The following is a 24,279-nucleotide window of genomic DNA, read 5'->3' on the forward strand; positions in this document are numbered from 1 at the left end:
GTGTGTGTGTGTGTGTGTGTGTGTGACATAATAATCTATCAAATCGATCTCAAATCTGTATCAAATTTGTATCAAAGCAGAGCCTATAGAATTCAGTGGCCACGTATATATACATATATACATTTGAAATTATTTAGACTAGTGAAAACAGCCGATCTACAAGCACACAACGCCTCGCTTGTAGATCTGCTGTTTTCACTACTTTTGTGCGACAGCCTTTGCTAAAGAACATACAAATTATACAGAAGCACGTTCATTTAGTATTTTGTATTTATTTCTATCATATACAGGGCCCGTGGAGTCTGACTGGATGGAGGAAGGATGGGAGCCCGATCTGCAACCAGACCAATGACAACGCAGAGGACAGTATGATGGCGGAGATAGCGAGAGCGGAGGAGTCAGGCATAGGTCATACACACTGTAGGTTCGCTGCCTGGACCAATGTCACTCTAGGGGAGCTGAAGAACTTTCTGGGACTTCTCTTCCTCACAGCTATCGTTCACAAGCCGGAGATTGCCATGCAGTGGTCAAAAAAACATTGCCATGCCGTACTTTCCCAGAACAATGGCAAGGAACAGGTACCAGGCCATTTTGAGGCACCTGAGGTACACACACACGCACGCGCGCGCGCACACACACACACACACACACACAATGAATGTTGGCTTGTTGAATGCCTTTTTTTGACTTTTATATTATTTTATTTATTCTTTACTTGCTGCACATTTATTTTATTTTACTTTTATCCAGTTATATTTTATTTTTGTTAAGTCATATTTGTGATTTTTTTTTTGGAAATATTTGTAAATATTGTTGAACATAAATATGTTCATGCTGGATGTGTGAGGTACTCACCAGGGTTAGGGTTCGATGTTGCCATAAAATAAAAGGTTGACATCGCTTTTCTGACTTTTTGTCTTCCTGACCTTCTAGACCAGGTAAAAACACAGTGAATTCACAGTGCATAGTTCTATCAAAATGTAAGGCAATTTCCACCTTCTGAGTCATTTCATACTTTTTCACTTTGCCCCCTTGAAACTAGACGATGGTACAATATTTTTTTCACTTTTTTTGCAGAAAATAAAGTAGGCATGCTATTCTTTCTGTCAAGGGTACTTGTGTTCCGTTACCATTTACCAATTTGTCGCTATGGCTTCCTAAAGTTTTTTTTCTTTGAACTCAAATATCTCAGAATCTAGATTTCTGAGGTTATTGACTGGTTTGCGCAGTGCGCACTCTCGAGCACCTATCTCCAAAACCGCTCACCGAAATCACTCCAAAATTTTTTGGGTAAAAAAAAAAATCCTCTTTTACCAAACCTCCCATTTTTGTTCCGATGTGAATATCGGATCATTTTCAATATATTCCCTGGAATCGGGGCAGAATGAATGGGACCTAATGGTGGCACTGGTAAGGGACGGGGGCCAGGGGGGGCTGGCACTCAAAGTGTTAATGCTCCTTTTTACCATTCTGTATATTCTTATTGTGCCTTTACTTTTGCTCTTATGCGGCTATTTGTCATGCAATAGGTGAGACCTATTGCATGTACAAGACAGATAAACCCTGAAGGCCAAATTATCATGTGAAGCTTGACCAATCCTCAAAGTATCCATTCATCTGACCGGGAGGGACACCGCACCATTCATCTGACCAGGAGGGACACCGCACACATATTCTGGACGTACAGGACATATAAAGCCTACTCATTCTGAACTGAAATTACCATATATGGACATGGGACACACATTTTGCTTTTTGAAAATGCCTATTCATTCTGGACTGATATTTTGCACGTACAGGACAGAAAAAACCTGTTCATTCTGGCCTGGAGTGACCATATATGGACATGAGGTGACATACATTGTGTTTTTGAAAAACCCTGTTCATTTTGGATTGAGTTCACCATATATGGTAATTAAACGGACATTCTGTTTTTGAAAAAGCCTGTTCATTCTGGACTGAAATGACCATATATGGGCGTGATACACACAAAGCCATTCATTGGAAGCGGTTTTCACCGCTTCAAAAATATATATATTTTATATAAATATTAGACCATATTATGGTTTTATACAGGTTTAAGCCTAAACCACCACTCAGATATTGAATTCTCAAGCTCTGTTTGTCTGTCATGCCCAGCCTTTTCAGCTGACCAAAATGCCCTTTGTTGGCGCTATTGAGGGAGTTTGTCTGTCAATCCCCGCCGTCCTCAGGTGGAGACTGAAAATGAGGGGAACTGTGAACAGGCCTGTTCAGACACGTCCATTTAGAAAACCCCTGACATGAAGGTAAAATGAAGTGTTAAGAAAAATAAATGGGGGTTAGAAGGCATACCGGGGAGACCAAAGAACAGGTTAAATTCATGGTGTAGGCCCTTTAAATGTAATGCAGTCTGAATGGGGGATTATCCAAAGCAGAGGCAAGGATCACCCACCCACATGCAGGGGCGTCACACCAAATTCTGGGCCCTGGGTACAAGGATTCACTGCGGGCCCCCCATGAATGTTAACTATTGAAAAATAGCAGATATACAAGCTCACAGCGCGGCACCGAGTGCCGCGCTGTGAGCTTGTAGATCTGCTATTTTTGAAAAATCGTGAAAATGTGTGCAAGAAACCTATGTCAAGGACCCCCAAGATGATATGTATTTGGCCACGGACCCCGATGTCAAAATATTTAGTTCCAGGGACCCCCAGAAGCAAAATTTGAGTTAGAAATGTTCACTTAAAAAATACAAAGATTTTCACACATTTTCACGTTTTAAAAATAGCAGATATACAAGCTCACAGCGCGGCACAGAAGTTATTAGGGCCCCTCCACCTTGGGCCCCAGTAACTCAGTCCCACTTTCCTACCCCTTGTGACGCCCCTGCCCACATGTGTGTGATAGCTTGCTGCAGGCAGAGCTCTGATGAGGGCCGGCACCTAAAATCAATGAACATGTCCTTTATCTCTGCAAAGATTTGGTTGCAGGAATGTCCTTTTACACCATATGGGCCCTATTTCCGTCCATGTTAAACCCTAAACCCTTTCTTCTTTGCCTTTTTTTTTTTTTTACAATTTTGAAAAACATTTTTAAATAGTTCAAATAGCTGATCAACAAGCTCACAACGTGTCGATGTAGATCGGCTATTTGAAGTATTTGAAAATCACACCCAATGTGAAGTGAGCGATGGTCGTGCTTGCATAACGTCTTCAGACTAGGATATAGGTCTAGGATGTAATTGGTGATGTAATACAGGCTACACACACACACATTGCTATGGCAAAACGCTGAGGAAAAAGTGGCTACAGACACACGCACAGCCACTCTATGGAGCGGTTTACCACCGCTCAAAAATGATTTTCTAAATAGTAATAAAAGAGGTTTAGGGGTTTATGTTACATCAGCGCCCCATGTCAGTGCCATCTACCTCCTCCTAACTAATTCCTGTCTGTGTGTGATTGGGTGACTGGGGACTGGGGTGCGGCGCTTCACCAGCTGCAGCGTCTCAGCAATCTGGCTGAGGGAATATAAGTTCTGCTCTGCCCTTCAGTCTCTGTTCGAGCCTTGACTAACATGTTGCGTCTTCTCCGTACGCAGAACCTGATTGATCTCGTGGACCTTGCCTCGCCAGCTTTGCCAGCATAGGCCCATGCACCGTCGGCGTGGCCGTCTGGAGAGGCGGGAGATTCCCCGGTGGGCCGCTAGGGGGAGTCGCCGGCCAGCGGCCGCTGCAGTGTATATTATTATATGCATTTTATATGACGACGCCGGCCGTGGTACCTTTTTGACTCTTTGAAGCACCCTTAGCATTGCTTCTAAGCCAATCACAGCATTTGGGGGGCGGGATGTTTTACACAACTGGTTTGGGATTCTGTAGACCTCTTTCTCATCCAATCATAGTGACTGTTTAATGTCTTCTGACAAGCCCGCTGACTATGTGTTCAGCTGTTCAAAGAGGGTGGATTTGTTGTTGTGTGTGGGTGGCTGTGCCTCTGTGGAATAACCAAGCCCAGGACAGTCTGGAAATCTGGGCACCTTGATATAAAATTGGATATTTTGGCGCAAGGTAAGACTTTATTTAACTGTTCCCTGTGGAATTAGCCAGCCTTGTGTGAGTGTGTGTGAGTTGTGCACTCTTCTCTCCAGGCTGTTTCAGGTACATATGGAGAAACGTTCATCCCATGGATACATAATGTTTCATGCTATTGCCCTGCAGTCTGTGTTTTATTGTGATTTGAAGAAGAGATGACATTATTAATGTTTGTAGTGTTTTCTCACTGTAAACACAAAATATTCACATGAGCTAAGCTAATGTAATGTTGCTGTCTCTAACTTGACTGGTTACAGTTGAGGGTTTGGAGGAAACATTTGGTGGATACTAAGCTAGTATGCACAACTCTAAAAGAACTGGTGCACTAATTGTGATGGAGCGCCTCCGTGAGGCCTTGATGTTGATGTATTACCTTGCTTATTGTAAATCACTCTGGGTTAAGAGCGTCTGCTAAATGCCTAAATTGTACATTTTTAGTGTGTCAGGGTTGCCATGTCTGCTTGTCTGCAAAGCAACTTTGGGCTTATCTTTCTGGTGGCTTTCTGGTGGCATTTTTATGGTCTGATATTTGTTGAATTATACTGTAACTGTTAGTATCATGCAAATCTATGCTGCTTAGAGAGCCATAGTAAAATAAATATGTTGTGTGTGTCAGGGTTGCCATGTCTGCTTATTATAAGCAACTTTGGTCTTATTTTTCTGTAAAGTTGCTTAAATATTGGTAGTTGATAAATGCCTAAATTGTACATTTTTTGTGTGTCAGGGTTGCCATGTCTGCTTGTCTGCAAAGCAACTTTGGGCTTATCTTTCTGGTGGCATTTTTATGGTCTGATATTTGTTGAATTTGTACTGTAACTGTTAGTATCATACAAATCTATGCTGCTTAGAGAGCCATAGTAAAATAAATATGTTGTGTGTGTCAGGGTTGCCATGTCTGCTTATTATAAGCAACTTTGGTCTTATTTTTCTGTAAAGTTGCTTAAATATTGGTAGTTGCTGGTTACGGTTATGTTCCATTATGGGGTGTGTGTGTGTGTGGGGGGGGCACTTATATTTGAGGTCGCCCTGGGGCACTACACATGGTTAATCAGGCAAGTAGATGGGGAAAATAGCTGTTTGTTACTGTTTATATTAATAAATAATGCAAAGAAAATTTTGCTCGTGCGCTGCGCACGCGTGCATGAGGGCTGGTCTGATTCAAATCCCAGGGCTGAAAATTGGTCCCACACCGAGCCTGGGCCCATGTTTTGGCCAACTCCTATGTTGACTTTTTCCATGTTTTTGGACTTCTGCATTTTTGTTGCTCGCTGGCTAATAAATCTATTTTCTATAAATGTATCTCTGCCTCCGTGTTTGAGTCTGTATTTGGGTTCAACTCAGGGGCGTCAATTGGGTATGGCAGGGGTATGCAGCTGCCATACCCTGGGTCCAGGGGGGAAAATAAAAGTTACTTTTAAATATAAATCCATGAATGTCTCTTTGTCTATCTGTTCTTGTGTTGTTAAATTACAGTAAAATAACTACAAATGCAAAATTTAACAAAATGGTCACTTGACAAAATGGTATATTCCCAGGTCAGCTGCACAGGTGCAATGCATTATTGTTAATTGTGGCACGTTTTACTAACATGCCAAGTCTAGCTGCACTTGAACAACCATTTCCGACTGCCATATCCAGCCCAAGAAACCGTAGAAACTGGGAAAAAATTGAATGTACTTCTTAAAATAAATGTACTGTATCATGCCTGTTGCTAAGGTATGGCAACATGACTGGTGTCTTCGCGCGCGTGCAAGACACCAGTCATGTTGCCATACCTTAGCTTTTTCTGAACTGACGCCATTGGTTCAACTAAGACTTTAAACGTAACAGTTTAGGGTTTAGCTTGCCGAAAATAGAGCCCCATGTGTGCAGGACAATGATCATTTCCATCTGCGTGGAGGAGACTGACAATAGCAGAGTCGTGCTGTGGTTGTCATGCTGGTCGAGGCAGTCGTCGGAGTAAAGAATGTAGAGTGGTTAGAGTACAGAGCCCTGCGGGACCCCGTGGATGATGGCACCTCCTCAGACAAGCAACCATTCAGCCGGCAATCATTAGAGAGCCGCAATCGACAATCAACAATGGCCAAATTCTAATTTCTCCACGGCCGTTCCGAGTTGTAATTTGCTCCTGGAGGAGCTGAGAGAGAGCGAGCAGAAAGGAGGCTCCCCGAGGTGCTTGGAGTGAGGACACATCCTCCGGTGAAGTGTTTTGTTGGAAGCGGCGCCGTAAGAAGTGAAATCTGTTAAGTTATTGGATAGTAATTGGATACTTCCTCTGGCTTTATGGGAAGTAAAATCTATGCTGTTCCGGGAGATGGGAAATACGCTTCAGACTATTAAATACGTGGGGTCGATTTGGAGCAGATGAAAAGTTGTATCTGCTCGTGTTTTAACGATGTGAAAATGTTTTTGTGTTAAAAGTTGAATGATGGATGGTCAGAACTAAGGGTAAGGCTTTACCAAGAAAGAGGGATCTTCCCATCTGACACAAATACAAAAGACAAATGTCAGCGGTCTGATGCGATATAGAGTGGAAGTTTCCCATTTGATTAAGCTGGAAGACAGATACTGAAATGAGCTCTGAAAAACCGTGATCAAAGCATTTCCTTCGTTTTGTTGTTCTGCAGAAGTGAAAGTTTCATAACCTGAAGTAGACTAAAACAGATTTGTTGCATTTTAATCAGTTATGTATTTCATCAAGGTTTTTTATGTATTTTATGTATTTGTATGAATAAAACATGTGCGTCTGTTCTTTCGTTCTTCTTTCTCACAACTTCACCCTCATTAAAGAATATTTGGGTTTGTGAAATAAGACTTACAAATTCAATAATGTTTCCTTGATCTTTATTTACACAGTCCTGTGGTTTATGGGGGAGAGACGTGAGGATGGGAAAATGAGAATCAGAATTTAGCTAATGCATGCCCTCAAGCGTATCACTGACTTTTATCCAGGCGTGTGCAGAGGGGGGGCTTTGGGTGCTTGCTGCCCTTTTGCCTCAGATTGCCCTTTTACCAAAAAAAGAGAAAAAAAAATATTTGAGACGGCTAAAAAGTTCTGTACTAGCTATATTTCTGGTGTGAAATGGCACGAGGGACCCCCACAAAAAGACCACCCCAAAAATCTGGCCTTTTGTGAGGTTTGAGCACCAGTGCTTTCTGCAAAGCCCTGCTTTTATCTATTCCGGCATGCTTTTTTCTTTTTTCTTTTTTTTGACAGTTGCTCATTGCAAAACCATGACGTCATGTCTCTAAACTGTGTAGGGCTTTTTGCTTGCTGACAATTGATCGGGAATCAATATAGAAATCAATAAAGAATTGGACCAATAAGCAGAATCGCTAATGGCATTGGTATCTATCTATTTGTCAAATCTGATCAACTCCCATCGATCCCTACTGAGTTCTGTCAGTTAAGAAGTCCAGCCCTCTATGTTAGAAAACATGTCAAAGTTTGCAAGAGCTTTTCTAATAGATAGATAGATGCCTTTATTGATCCCACGGGGGAATTTTAGTCGCCCAAAGGCAGCACAGCAGTTAAAGGACAACTTTGCAACAAGGGTTCATATTTTAGATTGTAGAAAAGAAAAGATGCTTTCTATAGTTTTAGCAATTTTAATGATTTTGATTTCAGTGGTTGGGGGCATGTGTACAAGTGGCTAAATGTCTTTTTAGACATAATAAGCCCATTCCCAAGATGCACTCTTTCATGGACAGATGTGACTTAGGGGGCTAGTAGTGTTACTGTAAATAGTAATAAAAAAATCGAGCTTTCTTATCGTAATAAGAAAGCTCGTAAAATCATCTCGTATAAGAATTGTGGTCCAAAAATAAACAAATTGTCTCTGCGATATAGTCAGGGAGGTGGCTCTGTACCGTCTATGATAGTCATTCACTCAAATTCTGGTAAAATATATTCGATGACAGTAAGATTAGTTTTTTTCTATCCATATGAATCAAACCGCCAGGATCATTTGGAAGTTCTTATTTGATGTAACGCGACCCAGGTAGGATGCATAAATTATGTCAGACTTCCGTGCTCTAAACAACTATCCTGCACTATGAAATAAAAATAAAAAACAAGGTTCACCGTATCCCGTCCCAGAACAAACTGCATGTCCATCACAATGCCAATCAAATAAGTGTCCATTTCAATCACTGCAATGTGAAAGAAAAGTGACTGTTCATGCATTCGGTACAACAACCATACTCTATGAGTGTCATTGGAGGTCAGAGTCCTCGATGCATCTATTCCTCCAAATGTGGGTGTTTGTTAGGACCCTGCAGGCCATGGTTTGTTTATGCTCACAGCCTATCTTTGGTATCTGTGGGTGATTTGGTCTTGGGGGTGTTGAGCTGATTGAGCGACTGGATGAATGAGTGTGTGTGTAGGTCAGGGGTTTTCAAAGTGGGTGACGGGGCACCCTGGGGTGCCGTGACGGCAGTCCAGGGGTGCCGCGAGATCATTTGATAATATTTGGAATTTATTTATAGACACTTGAAAATATATTTAGTATAATTTTAAACTTGAAGTGCAAAGTTATTTTCAACGTTTTTCCTCGCAACATAATCATAATTCATCATACAAGACTGTCACACAAAAGTAGTGAAAACAGCCGATCTACAAGCACACAACGCCTCGTTGTGTGCTTGTAGATCTGCTGTTTTCACTAGTTTAATACATTTTATAGATGATAAATACAAAACAAACGGTTTTGGACATACAAGGTTTCCACCCTACAACGACGATATGCTATAAATATAAGGTGCTGGGAGTGAAAATTATAATGTAGGGGTGCCTCGGATTAAAAAAACTATATTTATGGGTGCCCTGAGACAAAAAGGTTTGGGAAACCGTGGTGTAGGTGGTTCCAGGGAGCTGATTGGTTCCAGCCTTCCTGTTTGAGAGGCCATGGCTTCCCACAGCATCCATGGGGCTTTCCTCTCTCTCTCTCTCTCTCTCTCTGCTCCCTGTCAGACTGCCAGCTAACATGTCACTGTTCAATGTTGTTGTTTTTTTATCCATAAATGGTAGAACTTACTGTAGTAACCTGCTACGCTACGTTCAGTGGATTGGTTTTCTTCACAGTCTGGGGCCCGTATCTCCAGGGGAGGCGGGACACAGAAAAAGAGTGGAAGCTACTCACGGCTTCAGATTGGTTTGTGGTGCGTAGCATAGCAGGCTAGTACCCAGGTTAGTAAGCTTCATCCATCCATCCATCTTCAACCGCTTATCCGGAATCGGGTTGCGGGGGTAACAGTTCCAACTGAGACCTCCAGATTTTCTTATCCCGAGCAACTTCCTCCACTCCCTCAGGGAGTATACCGAGGCGTTCCCAAGCCAGTTTGGAGATATAATCCCTCCATCTGGTCTTTGGTCTGCCACGGGGTCTCCTCCCAGTGGGACGTGCATCGAGGACCTTCCTAGGAAGGTGCTCGGGGGGCATCCGTACTAGATGCCCGAACCACCTAAGCTGACTCCTTTCCAAGAGTAGGAGCAGCGGTTCTACTCCAAGTCTCTCTCAGGTGACTGAACTTCTCACCCTATCTCTAAGGGAGATACCAGCCACCCGTCTGAGGAAACCCATTTCGGCCGCTTGCACCTGAGACCTTATACTTTCGGTCATGACCCACACTTCATGATCATAGGTGAGAGTAGGAACGAAGATTGCTCGGTAGACAGAGAGCTTTGCCTTCCGGCTCAACTCTTTTGTTTAACTTTTTTTTGGGGCTTTTATGCCTTTATTCGATAGACAGTAGACTGACAGGAAATGGGGAGAGAGATGGGGAGTGACATGCGGCAAAGGTTGTACGGATCAGGCATCGAACCGGCAATGCCGTCAGGCATCCATGCCTATGTGGCAATGCCTATGTGGTATCCGCCTGGACCAGTAGGCCAGCATGGCGCCCCTTGTTTAACCTTTTTACCTCCTAGACCTTTTAGATTAAGTGATAGAAGCTGAGAACTAGGTACTCTCTCCTGATTTGATGGAATGTCTAACCCACTGGGGAAAGTATTTATGTTTAGCCTACTAAAGAGCCTGAGAGACGCTGTTGCTGAACAAACGTTTATAACAAGAACCTTTTCGTTTTAACCAAAACATATCACCTGCAGCATAATAATGAATTTGTCTTTTGGTTCCATTCGATTTGATAAGGTAATTTGTTTTAGGTTGTTCGTGCTTAGTTTTTCTTACGTTTTGTTGTTTTGGCTGTTAGCCCACCCGGAAGCTACAGAAATGTAATAAAGGAAAAAGCTGAAAATTATTTGTTGCCGTTTCTTTCTGGAGTTTAATCATGTTGCGCCATGGTTCCCCCGAGGCCGGCTTGTAACAGATAGGCTGCAGGGTGGTGGAAGTGGATGAAAAACCAAATCTCAACAAGTGTTTTACTACCATGAAGACACGTGCACGCACGCACGCACACACACACACACACACACACACACACACACACACACACACACACACACACACACACACACACACACACACACACACACACACACACACACACACACACACACACACACACACACACACACACACACACACACACACAAACACACACATCACAACACAGCACAGCCTTTAGCTGGCCGTGCTTCAAAGTCAAACCATAGCCACACAGTACATTTTGGTTTTCCCTTAAGAAAAAAACATGAAATAATCTCAAAGACCTAATAGTCACCACAGAACTCTGTTCCAAAGCTCATTATTCCGTCTAAACTGGCAGTCACACAGCAACACACCCTGCTGCTCAATACGAGTCACATCAGGACTCCTGTAACGCAAGACGGTTGTGTTATTTTATCAGCAAATGATTGGGATGGCAGTTACGGGCCAGTATTCAGTGCAACAACACAACATAATACTGTGGGTGTAACGATACGTTTTAACAGCGATACGATACGCATCACGATACATGGTTAACGATACGAAACATGGACAATATTGGTTCATTCAAGGCGATACGATACGATCCGATTCAATGATTTAAAAACGATATAGTAACTATTTAACAAAGAAATTCAATCTGTGTAAATCGTATAAAAAATCTATTATTATGGAAGTAAATGATATGATTGTCTAGAAAATACATGGACAATATGTTTCAAGTTTGGACAAACCCACCTTGACATGAACACAGAGATTACACAAATGTATCGATAGACCAAGAGTAGCTATAAGGAATGGAAAGGTAATTAGACCCCTCTTTTTCAATGTACCACTTAAAATTGCTATATACCAGTAAGACTCCCTAATCGGGAGATAAGCGACCGTAGGTCACTTATCTCCACAAATAGGGCAAAAATGTGTTTTGCCAAAATCTTCCTGATCCATGTTGATGACATGAGTGTGTAGACATACTGTGTAGTGATCTTCGTGATTTTAGGGCAAAATCTGTAGGAGCAGTGTCCAAAAATATGTTTTTAAAAATCGGCCTGGAGGTGGCGCTATATGGGAGAGATTCATGTTGATGGGATGAGTGTAGACATACTGTGTACCGATTTGCGTGATTTTAGGGCAAAAATGGTAGGAGCAGTGTCCAAAAATGTGTTTTGCAAGAATCGGCCTCATGGTGGCGCTAGAAGAGGGCCATGTGAGAAATGAGGGGTGGGGTCTCCGCACCGGCAAGACGGACGAATAGGTACCGGCCCCGGCTGTCCCGGTCACTCCTAGCCGGAGTTACGGCATTTTATGTGAGCTGCAGTGTAGGGGGTCCTCCACTGGGGGCGCCACCACTTTTGCATCCGTTCTGGAGCACCAGGAGTCGGTGGTCCCCGGGAATTCCCCGTGAGCAGCCCCGTTGGGGTGGTCATTTGGTCAGTTTAGCACATTTGGTCATTTTTTACATCTGGGGGTCCCCCAGGGACCTGGGGGTCCCTGGAGCTCCGGGGGTCCTTGGAGGTTGTAGTTTGGCAGGTAAGGAGTGTGTGTGCAAAATTTGGCATGGATCGGGGCAACGGTTGCGGAGATATGAGCAGGGCAAGAGTGTGACGTGTGAGGTGTGACAGACAGACTGACTGACGGACTTACACTTTGTGCAGGGTTTGATAGTAAATGCGACCTACGGTCGCAACAAGGCACAAATACTTATTTTCCATACAATCAATTATTTGCATTGCAAAACGATTAGATTTTTCGATTCAGTTACTACATCGTTACACCCCTACATAATACTGTGCAGTCACTCACAGCACAGCAACATCAACCTATGTGATCGCAGTAACATTCAGCAAGAGCCGCTGATACAAACGACCTACGGCCTGGTCGCGACTTAGGCCACGACTTGGAGGTCGTAGGTCCCGGTTCTGGAGGTTTTGCGCGATCTCGGTCGTAATTCAGCGACCTGGGAAGTCCGCGATCGAAACTCTACGCTTGCTAAGGGAAGGGACGCGAGTTTAGAAACTCTACGCTTGCTAAGGGAAGGAGCGCCGCGATCGAAACTCTACGCTTGCTAAGGGAAGGGACGCGAGTTTAGAAACTCTACGCTTGCTAAGGGAAGGAGCGCTCGTTTTCAACAGCGTCGGCAGGTTAGCTACTCAGTGTCGGCAGGTTAGGGTTAGGGTTAGGGTTAGGGTTAGGGTTAGGGTTAGGGTTAGAGTTGGGGTTAGGGTTAAGGTTAGGGTTAGAGTTGGGGTTAGGGTTAAGGATAGGTTTTGGTGCACCTCGCGCGGTCCAAGTGACCACAATGGAGCGCTTCCTACCTCCGGTTCAGCCAATCACAAGCTTCAAAAGGTTGAATAGCGCTGCTGCTCTAGAATATTCTGCAAAAAGACCTTTTAAATACGACCGCGGACTTCCCAGGTCGCTGAACAACGGCCCGATCGCGCAACAACGGCCCGGGGACGACCGAGGTGGCGCAACCACGGCCGGGGGTCGCGAAACTAGACCGGCCGCGACCTAACAAGTATGTACCGCGAACTACGACCTCCAGAACCGGGACCTACGACCTCCAGGTCGTGGCCTAGGTCGCGACCAGGCCGTAGGTCGTTCGTATCAGCGGCTGTCTCTCGTAACATTAGACAAATTGTCAAAGTCAAATAGTCCCAGGACCAGCCAGATATCTTATGCTGTAAAAGAAGCATTAGGTTTGCATGACCATGTAAACATTGATCTCAGAATGCACATGGGAGCCGCGTGTCTCCAATGTGGAGCCACAGACTTCATGTGAGCAGACTGTGACATCAGTGATTTTCAACCAGTGGTCCGGGTAACTGAATGATGGAGAATTGTATTAACCAAATGGTCCCTTAAACGACAACTTTGTTTTTTTACAACAAGGGTTCATATTTTAGATTGTAATTAGAGAAAAGAAAAAGTGAGCGTTAAATTTTTTTAATTTGCTTCATTCTATTGTTTTATCGCGTTTACCGTGCTAAAATGTGGGGCATGCGTACGCATGGGGGCATGCGTACAAGTGGCTAAATAACACTACTAGCCCCCATAAGTAACATGATCCAACCATGAAAGGTTGCATTGTATCTTGGGAATGGGCTTATTCTGTGTAAAATGACATATTTAGCCACTTGTACACATGCCCCCAACCACTGTAAATAAGAATCTGAAACCACTGAAATAAGAATCTCTAAAACAATAGAAAGAAGTAAATGAAATCTAAACACTCATCTTTTATATTATTTAATTACAATCTAAAATATGAACCCTTGTTGTAAAAAAATGAAGTTGTCCTTTAATAGAGCTTTACCTAACTCTTGAGAGTGTAAATTGAAACCACATGGATTGTTATGCTCGTTAAGTTAAATTATTGTTAAACATCTGCATTAACCTAATTAAATAATTGTTATTTTGATCAAGGTTATCTCTCATATGGTGCAACACCAATACAGCATGGAATTGTGGACAACATCCTATCCAACGATAACAAAATATTCTCAGACCCAAGCCTTAGATTCTAAGGCTTGGGTCTGAGAGGCTACATCTCATCAAATGGTGGTCCGTGGTTCAAAGACCGAATAATAATAGTGGACCTTGATATAAAAAGGGTTAAAAACCACTGATCAATGTCAGTCCAGATCCAAGCTCTATTGACTTCTATTATTATATTTAAAAAAATATGAATAATACTTCAAAAAAGTATGAAACATATGTTATACTTCAATCATTTTTGCGAGATTAGCTCCAGACACACAGACAGACCCTCTCATAGGCGGCATTCACACAGGCACGTTTTATTGCGATTAAAACGAATCCTCTAACGTATTGTCGGAAAATACACAACGTTTGGGCATTTTTTTTCGAATCAAAGAAACAAATGCAAATCCACAAAAGAACGGTGGTTTCGATTCGCTACAGCAAACGCTTCACTGTTGGTGTAAATCCATCCGTCTCAAATACAGGCAATGAAACATTGTGGTAGGCTATATAGAGCCATGTGCGGGTTAAATCCATAGTTATTTATGGTTAAATCCCCCTCCAGACCGTCCACTCTCATTAGATTTCTGACCATTCTGGCCGCCTCCTCCCCTCATTGATTTAATTTCTGATCACCGCTCCCTCGATCGCACATAGTGTATTATTTGTGAGGAGTTGCTCACAGTTAGATGAAAGGAAAGTGCCACTGGAGTCACTTGTATATCATATATATAATATAGGCCGATGTGTGCGTCTCTCGCCCTTGCTCGCGCGCGCGCGCTCTCTCTCTTGCTCTCTGTGCCAAATCATGTCCAAATGGAGACGTTTACGCGCGGAGCGCAGAGAGGGAGCCAGCGGAGGGCAAGCCGAGGGGCAGAGAGAGAGAGAGACGTTGACGTTGTCCTCTTCGTAGATATTCATATCTTGCTATTTGCTGTCTGGTTTATTGCTGGTAGATTTTGCGAGTCCCTCCCGCCGCCGCTGGTTTTATTTTTTGATCGCCCGTTTATGACCATCGACCGCAGATACCGGTAAATAGGTTAACGCGGCGCAGGGGTCCTGCGGTTACATTGTGAGTTGAACTTGAAGAATTATAACACAGGGAGATGGAGGAGGCATTATTATGCAGCTTGGATACATACATGTCCCGTGGACAGACGTGGACTCAGCGATTCCTTGTTTCGGATGACAATGTGTGTGAGCGCAAACGTATCAATTAAATATGCAAGAATGTGGCAACTTCACCCCTCCCATTCGCACGACTAAACCCAATTATATTATGAGAATGTGGCCATAGACTGCTAGCCTCCTGCCCAGAGCCACGCTGTAAAAAGTGAACTAAGGGCCATACATGGGATTTGTAGCCCCAGGACTCATGCCTTACAGCTTACATGATATTTATACTGAGAAAGATTTGTTTTCCAACTCTGTGTGGACATTATAGGTTGAAACATATACAAATATATATGTTGCAAGAGATTGATTCAGCTCAATTAAGTTCATTGGTTTCACAGTTCTGCCTTTGTTTGACAATTACAGCACCATTTTGACATGTTTATCCCTGCTAGGAGTTCTGAATATTCAGTTAATTTAAAACTGGAGGCAAAGCTCTCAATCTACCTGTTAGTTTGTATTCCTATACTCCAGGGCATGTCCTGTGCTCATGAAATATGGGTCATGACTGAAAGAACGAGATCGTAGGTAGAAAATGGGTTTTCTCAAGAGGGCCAGTATATGTCCCTTAGGAATAGGGTAAGAAGCTCAGTCATCCGGGAGAGACTCGGAGTCACTGTTGCCAGATTTCAAAAGAGAAATAAGCAACCAGGTCTATGAAGACAAGCACAAAAGAAGCAACTGCAATAGGCCACATGAGCACTTTAAACCTCTATGTATTAGCTATTTGAAAATAGCTGATCGGCAAGCTCACAACGCTTCACGATGCGTTGTGAGTTTGTAGGTCTGCCAGTTTTTTTAAACAAAATTGTGAAAACATTCTGAATATTTTTTGAACACAAATCTATTATGGGGGTCCCTGGCACAAAATATTTTTAGATAATGGGGGAGGAGGGGGTCGGTAGTCAACATACAATCATTTTGGGGTTCCTTGACATAAAAATGTTTGAGAACCACTGGTTTAAACAACATTTAGGACACAATCCCAAAAAAGCAACCATACACTTATAGAAACAAGTCCCCTTATAAGCAACTTTGCAGAAAAAAACAAGCCCAAAGTCGCTTGTAACAAGTAGACATGGCAACACTGCTGGGAGTAGAGCAGCTGCTCATTTGTGTAGAGAGGAGATAGTTGAGGTGGTTCAGCATCTACAGTATAGAGGGCAGGGACGTGCTGGCCATTGGGAAAAGCGGGACAACTCCTGAACGTCCGGTTAATTTCCGGCCGGTCCAGGCTGGCCATTAGGAACATATTTAAAATAAAATGTCGGCCTTCGTTCCATTTTGGGGGCTGGGCGGCCAACAAAGTAAATCGTCACTGTCGGGCAGAAACCTCTCCAAGTTTCAAATGTTTGTTTTTTCGCAAAACAAAGCCCTGCTTCATCATGCAAGGTTGTTGCACAAAAGTAGTGAAAACAGCAGATCTACAAGCACACAACGCCTCGCGGTGCGAGGCGTTGTGTGCTTGTAGATCGGCTGTTTTCACTAGTTTAAATCATTTTTAAAATGATGAATTTTGGACATACAAGGTTTCCACCCGACAACGACAAAATATAACTCATGTACAGTAATTGGCCCACTGGCTTGTCACTTGTCATGATCTGAAATGGCAAATCTTTGAGAAGCAGCAGCGCTGAGATCTCTCTCTATAGCAAGCAATGAGGGCCTCTCCAACTCTTTTTCCCGGGCTGAATCAGGGGCCCAGCATGTCCCTGATACAGTGTGCCTCCCCAGTATACAGTACATAAGGATGCCTCTTTCCAGGCACGTCCAGCAGGGAGGAGACCACAGCTTTTAGTCTCTGGAGACAGATGTGCCGCTTCCCACATCTTCCAAAAGCTTCCGCCTAACAGCCGGTATGGCTCTAAATATAGCGTGTGCCTCATCATATGAATTACAAAAACTTTCAGTTGCAGCTCCGTCGACTTTGATTATTTAACGGAGAAAGCACACAAAGATACATCTTTGGGCTACTGGCAGGTAGCGTATAAGGCATTCACCGTCTTTCACACATGCAAGGACACACCCAGCTCTTTAGCCCTCCTATTGACCAATTGCTATTTGTGACAAAACAACCCTCTTTAGGCCTCTTATTGAGCCATTACTATTGGCAGACTAGTGCTGGCTTAATGCAAGGACAAAAAGGCTTGTAAGCACTGGCACCACCAAGGCTATTCGTGACAAACCAACCACTTTAGACCTCTTATTGACAGCTTGCTTGCTTGCGACAAGTGCCAAAAGAGCCTCATTGACTGGCAGCGCGTTTGGTGTGTGTGTGTGTGTGTGTGTGTGTGTGTGTGTGTGTGTGTGTGTGTGTGTGTGTGTGTGTGTGTGTGCAAGTGAACAATTTACTGACTGAACAGATAAGAGGGTTTTGACAAGTAGCATCAACAATTCAGAGGTAAAAACAAATAAAGTGTCCATTACTGTCAGTGCTTCTTAAGTGTCCCACACCGTATCTCGCCATGAAACAAATAATAATAGTTATCGGTGCACTAAGGAGGTTATGGCGACTGTCATTTAGTACTTTGTGGTGATTATGTTTGGCCTCTATGAGAACTTTATGCTGTTTTTCCATATTTCCGGCACAACAGATGAACTGCTTCATGAATACATAGTGAGACATAAAGCCACAATGTTTTCCAATAGTTGTGAAGCTCTTCTACTCATAGGTCTAGAAAACGGATGTGTTTTTGCGTGCGTGTATGTGTGTGTGTGTGTGTGCGCGCGCGTGTATGTGTGTGCGTGTGTGTGTGTGTGTGTGTGCGTGCGTGTGTGTGTGTGTACCTCTGTTCTGTATACCAGCGTCAGTGTTGCGTCGTCGTTGATTCTGTGGATCTCTAGGAACGGATCTGACTTGGTGAAGAAGTCCTGAATGCGCACACACACACGCGCACGCACACACACACACACACACACACACACACACACACACACACACACACACACACACACACACACACACACACACACACACACACACACACACACACACACAGAGAGAGAGATTATAATACTTCATTCAGTTACTCCATGTTATGGAATAGGTACAAAGGTACATTGATTGATTGATTGATTGAAGGGTTTAATAGCAGATTGCAATAGCAAAAAGTTTCATGACAGCACAAATCACTGGTACAAGGTCAACTAAAAGGAGATCCTAGTAAGCTTTACGGCTTATCTACACAGGAACCACTTTATGTATCTTTATGTATACATGAGTACATATTTACAATAATTTACAATAATAACTTTAGTTTTTCCTCAATCTCTGTATTTTGTGAAGTGTCGCTAGGCAACCGCCTGTCAGTTAAGCCCCTGATGGAGAGAGACAGTGGGACAGAGGTAGAGCACAGCCCAGAAAAACATTCTCCAGTCTGGGACACGTCATCGAGGGACGCTATACCTGCCAATCTACCTGCTCAATCAACCTGATTTGAGCGCAGCTGGGAGCCCGATGTTAGAGGATAGGGCTGTCTCTGCCTCAGTGTTCACTGGCTCTCCACGTTTACAGGATGTGTGCTCGGGCGGTAAGCGACAATCTACCTCTGTTCTCTCTTGGTGTTTAATGCGACTGGCTAATGGGGGTTTCTCTGTTATAGGCAAACCTAGGACCCTTCTGAAATGGAATGGAAACGGTCCATGGAAATTAAACGCACAAACCAATGCTTGGTTATTCATTTATTTATGAGCACTCTCCTCCATTCCCTCTGTGCCGATATTGAATAAATGCCCATTTAAGGCTTTCACCATTCTGTCTCCAAGTGTTGGTTTGGTTCAGCCTTCACAGGGAAAACCAGTGTAATTGACTGCCAATCATATTTCAAATGTGTTAAAGATGATGGTGCTTATGTACTGTATGCATGAAATGAAAAATCATAATTAGAGATAATGTGAATGAGTAAAAGAACAGTAATAAGGATAACCAAAGTGTAACACAGGAAGGAGGAGAGGCATGGGTCCAGGGTTTTTTCAGGAGTGAAAGTAATTGATGAAAGGGTTCCATTCATGGACAAACTTTGCAGAGTTGTGCTTTACAGAGAATCCTATCGAAGGAAAGAGATATAGAGACTTGTAGTTTAATTGAACCATCTCTGCTGCTGAGCCCCAAAAACTCATTCCAAACTTGGCTGAAACACATTGGACTATCTGTTACTTGAGTCAGTGTCTTGCGCGCACGCATGCATGCACGCACGTACGCACGCACGCACGCACGCACGCACGCACGCACGCACGCACGCACGCACGCACGCACGCACGCACACACACACAGTCTCTCTCTCTCTCTCTCTCTCTCTCTCTCTCCGTTTACCTTGTCATCCAGTTTTCTGGCACTGAAGGACAGCTCGATGTAGTCATCATTTCCTGTCAGTTCCTCTGCTGAAATCTGCATGTGCGCGCGCGCACACACGCACGTGCGCACACGCACGCACGCACACACGCACACACGCACGCACGCACACACACACACACACACACACACACACACACACACACACACACACACACACACACACACACACACACACACACACACACACACACACACACACACACACAAACACACACACACACACACACACACACACAGAGAGAGAGAGAGAGAGACAGACAATGTTAGATGATTGCTGCCCATAATTCATCACTTTCACATACTGCCCTCAGGGCAATAGTACAGAGCAATGTCCCCTTGGCAAAGAACAAGCATCTATAGAAAATGGTTTACTCATGTTGCCATAAAATATATTAGTAATAGTAAGGAAGTCACCTTTTGAAGCCAGCTACACCAGCATGTGTCATTTTATGTATGCCTATAGGCTTAAAGGTGCTGTACGTGATATGTTGTATAAGTGTTATAAAGTGTTGTAAAATAAGTGTTAAATAGTTCTGTGTTATGATAGTTATCATTGCTATAGATTGTTCAATAACAGCTGGTCTCTCCATCTCTCCAGCTATAGTAATCTGAAAATATTTTTTTCCGGTCAGGATACCAATATACTGTACCAAGAGTCAAATCCAAATACAGGTGAAATTGGACATGATGAAACAAAGAAAATTCAAATACACAATTGGAATTGGAACACTACAATATTGAAGCTGATACAGAAATGATCTTGTCTATGTGAGGTCATTTCTCCTGATTTGTAATATATAGTTTTAGAACATGGAGATTTAAAATCTTAACAAAAAAAAAACTTTTTTGTTTTAACCAAAAAGTTTCTCTTGCATCACCTTTAGTCCTCACCATCGGGTGACCTAGTGCTCTGTTTTACTGTTGCTATTGTATTTTTATGTAAATGTGGTTTTGTTCTTAATCTTTAATGTGCCCTTTATAACAGCAGACCCACTGCATGTTCAAAGAAAAGCCAACTAGTATACAAAGTATTTAAGATTCAGTTCTACTCAACTCACTTCAACTGATAAAAGTTTAACGCAGAAGGTGCTAAACTGATAGGTCAGTACTTTTTCATGTCAAGGAACCTCCATTTGAAAAGTTCTTTGTCCGGGGACCCCCAGAAGAGAAGTCTCAAATTGTTTAAAATTATTTTTCTAAATCTTTCAAATCGCAACGCCTTGTGAGCTTGTAGATTGGTTATAGGGTTAAAAGTGGCTAAAACAGATTGTGACGCTATTAAGTATTAACTTGCTGGGGACCCCCTGGAATGCATTCAAGGACCCCACTTTGAGAGCCCCTGAGGCAGAAAGACAGACAGACAGACAGACAGACAGACAGCCAGACAGACAGCCAGACAGACAGCCAGACAGACAGACAGACAGACAGACAGACAGACAGACAGACACATGTAGACATACCGTGATGATAGTTTTTCCCACAGTGCCTCCTGGTCTGAGCAGTGCTTTGGATAACTTCCTCTGGGAGATAATCTGAAGAAAACAGACAAAAGATAAGCATTACATTACTTATTAATATTGATTGATTCAATGCTTTATTAGGCATACTGTAGATGTAAACATCGCAGAAATACAGTAACACTTGGGCTAAACAGTAACACAAAAAAAGGCAGACTTGTTTCCATTGTGGTCCTATATACAATGTTCAATTCATCAACAGAGCATAACATAATTATACATTAATGCATGTCAATCAAAAGATGAAACAAGGAAAAACAGTGCGGTAGTGTACTGTATGTCCCTTCATAGTACTGTATATCAAGGGGATTTAATATCTATCTCCACTTGTAATTTTCAGACATAACGCTTTTCAGACATTGCTTTTGTATCAACTTTAATTGATAATGTGAATAATTGTGCTACATCAACTTTTAGGTTTTTAGATTTAAATCCTGAGAACATTAACGGGAAAATTTACGTTTTGTTTAGTTCAATTTATCCCCAAAACTCCTACCACATTCTGGCAATCTACAAGGTCGCAATAGTGCATTTTTGATTTATTTTTGGGCATTTTGAGACATTCTAGTCAAATGTTTTGGAAAAATGTTGGCCTATAATGACACAAAATAGAGACGCCAGATTGAAAGTGCTTAATCAGTGTGAAACATGAACTCTTGTTGTTTTAGAACAGAGATGTTAATCAAACATAACAAAAGGGCTTTTGTTCTCCCCAACTGCTCACAAAGGGATCCCTGAATGCGTTGCATGTACAGTAACGAGCTTCAGCATTGAAGATGAGATCAAACTCTTGTCTGAGTGAAATGGATCTGAGGGCTTGACGGTTGCTCTTTCACTGTGGCAACGTTGGAGGCAGTGAATGTACTGGAGCCTCCTTAACAATGTAACAATGAAAGTGAAAGTAAAAAGATCAAAATAGTCACAATACATAAATAAAACTATAACAAAAGTGTGTGTGTGTGTGTGTGTGTGTGTGCGTGCGTGCGTGCGTGCGTGCGTGCGTGCGTGTGTGCTTGCGTCGTACTGTCGTGATTGCAACCGTCAGGTCGCAGTTACTATCAGTTACTATCGAAAGCTCCACCGGCTGTCTGCCTGTCAGTCAGTCAGTCAGTCAGTCAGTCAGTCAGTCAAAGTCAGTCAGTCTGTCACGCCACGTCAACCACAACCTCCAGCCCTGATTTCTCACTTGGCCCTCTTCTAGTGCCAACATGAGTCCAAAAAAACATTTTTGGACACTGCTCCCACAGATTTTGCCCCCAAATCACCCAAAGGGGTACACAAGTATCTCCAAAGTCATGTCATCAACTTGGATCTGTCCCATTTCCCATATTCCCTCCTGATTGGCTATGATTGCCTTCTAAAGTTTGTGTATGCGACCTGGAGGTCGCCTATCTCCCGATTAGGGAGTCGTACTGGTATATTATTCGAACCTTGAGAGCAGTGGGCCACTACATGGAGTGTACACAATGGGGCTTTGAGCATTGCATGTTCAGGGAACACATATAATAGGAAATGCGCTTTCATGAGGAGTAAGAGTATGTCAGCAAAAAGCTATGTTACTGCCTGCTCCAACTGAGACATGGTTCACAGAACCAATATTGTTTAAACCTGGACTCTTCAATCCAGCCTGGGGCTAAAACCAGACAATATCTTCAACAGTCTACTGGAAAAGAGGCCGTAGAAACCAGCTCCATTTTTTAGGTTTTTGATTTTGTTCTTCTTTTTGAGCGGTGGTCAGCCGCTCCTCAGAGTGACTTTGTCCGTTCCTATGTTCCTATGTCCCTAATATGTCCCTATGTCCCTATGTCCCTATGGCGAGTTTAGAAACTCTAGGCTTGCTAAGGGAAGGAGCGCTCGTTTTCAGTTATTGTCCACGACATTGCAAGCGGCGCGAAGGCCAGCGGACCTTGGTCCTGCTCTTCGCCCCCGAGCGCCGCAGGCGCGAGTGGCCGCGAAGAGCGGGCCAGGGCCGCGCGGGCGGCGGAGCGCCGCGCGAGTTACGAAGCCGTGGTGAATGCAATCGTTATATTTATGCCCAGGCCGGGCAAGCCCACGATAAACGCACCTCCGTGCGGTCCAAGCGACCAAAAAGGAGCGCTCCCTAGCGCCGGTTCAGCCAATCAAAAGCTTCAAAAATGAGTGCGGGGCGTGGTTTCCCTTAGCAAGCCTAGAGTTTCTAAACTCGCGTCCCTATGTCCCTATGTCCCTATGTCCCTCCGTATCATGAGCTGCAATACCGCTGGTGACCAAGCAGCGCTGTTGCGTCACACACACACACACACACACACACGCACGCACGCACGCACGCACACACACACACACACACACACACACACACACACACACACACACACACACACACACACACACACACACACACACACACACACACACACACACACACACACACACACACACACACACAAACACACACACACGCACCACCACTCACTTCAAACTTGGTTTGAATTTTTTCATCATCTGTGTGTTTGTTAAAACCAATGAAAAGCATTAAACACGCTTCTGACAAAACCAGCTAACTCCACCCCTGGTTAGCTCCGACATCTCATTACTTCAACGTTGCGTTAGTCTGACTTTCTAGCCCAACTGTTACCACCATTGCCATATAGTACAAAAATTCAATTTGTTTAACTTTGACAGCTTTAGGCATTTTGCGGATTTTGGCTCGTTTTTAAGGTTCTCAATGGGCTTGCACCACCATTGAAGCAGATTATAAAACGAAGTTAAAGAGGTGGGCAGAACAACAAGGGCAACTACAGAGGGGACTGTGAGGTACCATTCAGACAGAGTGCGTTTGGTAAAACAGTCCTCTCTGTTAGAGCCTCCCATCAATGGAACAGTCTCCCGACTGAAGTAAGAGAGACCTCCAATTATCTGACCTTCAAAGTCAGAACATTTGGGGTTTTCTACTGGAATATGCTTTGGTGGAGATTTGAATTGGTCTTACCAAATTTAAGATAATCATGGACTCTCGATAATCATGGAAGTTTGGACTTCGGCAGAGACTTTCAGCTTTTTGAAAGTGAAACAGAATGTTGGATTTCTATTACAACTATTGTCAACCACAGTTACCCAATCACCTCCGTTTGGTGGTGTTTAAAAGGGACACATCACATGTCACCTCTGTTTGGTGGTGTTTAAAAGGGACACATCACATGTCACCGGTGCTTCACTCCTGGTGACGGTCCCTGTGAGACCGAATCACTGGTTCATTGCGAAAGCAGAGAAAAGTGTGTGCAGTAACAGTAAATACAAAGTGAATGTTTG

At 43.4% G+C, this 24,279-nt stretch overlaps 1 protein-coding gene across 1 annotated transcript in view; it reads right to left on the reverse strand.

Annotated features, from left to right (window-relative positions):
• Positions 1–24,279, reverse strand: part of LOC308309114 (copine-4-like) — a gene marked incomplete at both ends in the record, with an annotated part of 292,243 nt that overhangs the window by 146,270 nt on the left and 121,694 nt on the right. The window contains 3 exons of the mRNA XM_080754587.1: positions 17,908–17,991; positions 19,433–19,507; positions 20,935–21,006. Of these exons, the coding sequence (XP_080610713.1) occupies positions 17,908–17,991; positions 19,433–19,507; positions 20,935–21,006 (231 nt within the window). The remainder of the gene's footprint in view (positions 1–17,907; positions 17,992–19,432; positions 19,508–20,934; positions 21,007–24,279) is intronic.

This window comes from Nannobrachium achirus (genome assembly GCF_963921795.1).
Source record: "Nannobrachium achirus genome assembly, chromosome: 2".
NCBI classification, from domain to species: domain Eukaryota; kingdom Metazoa; phylum Chordata; class Actinopteri; order Myctophiformes; family Myctophidae; genus Nannobrachium; species Nannobrachium achirus.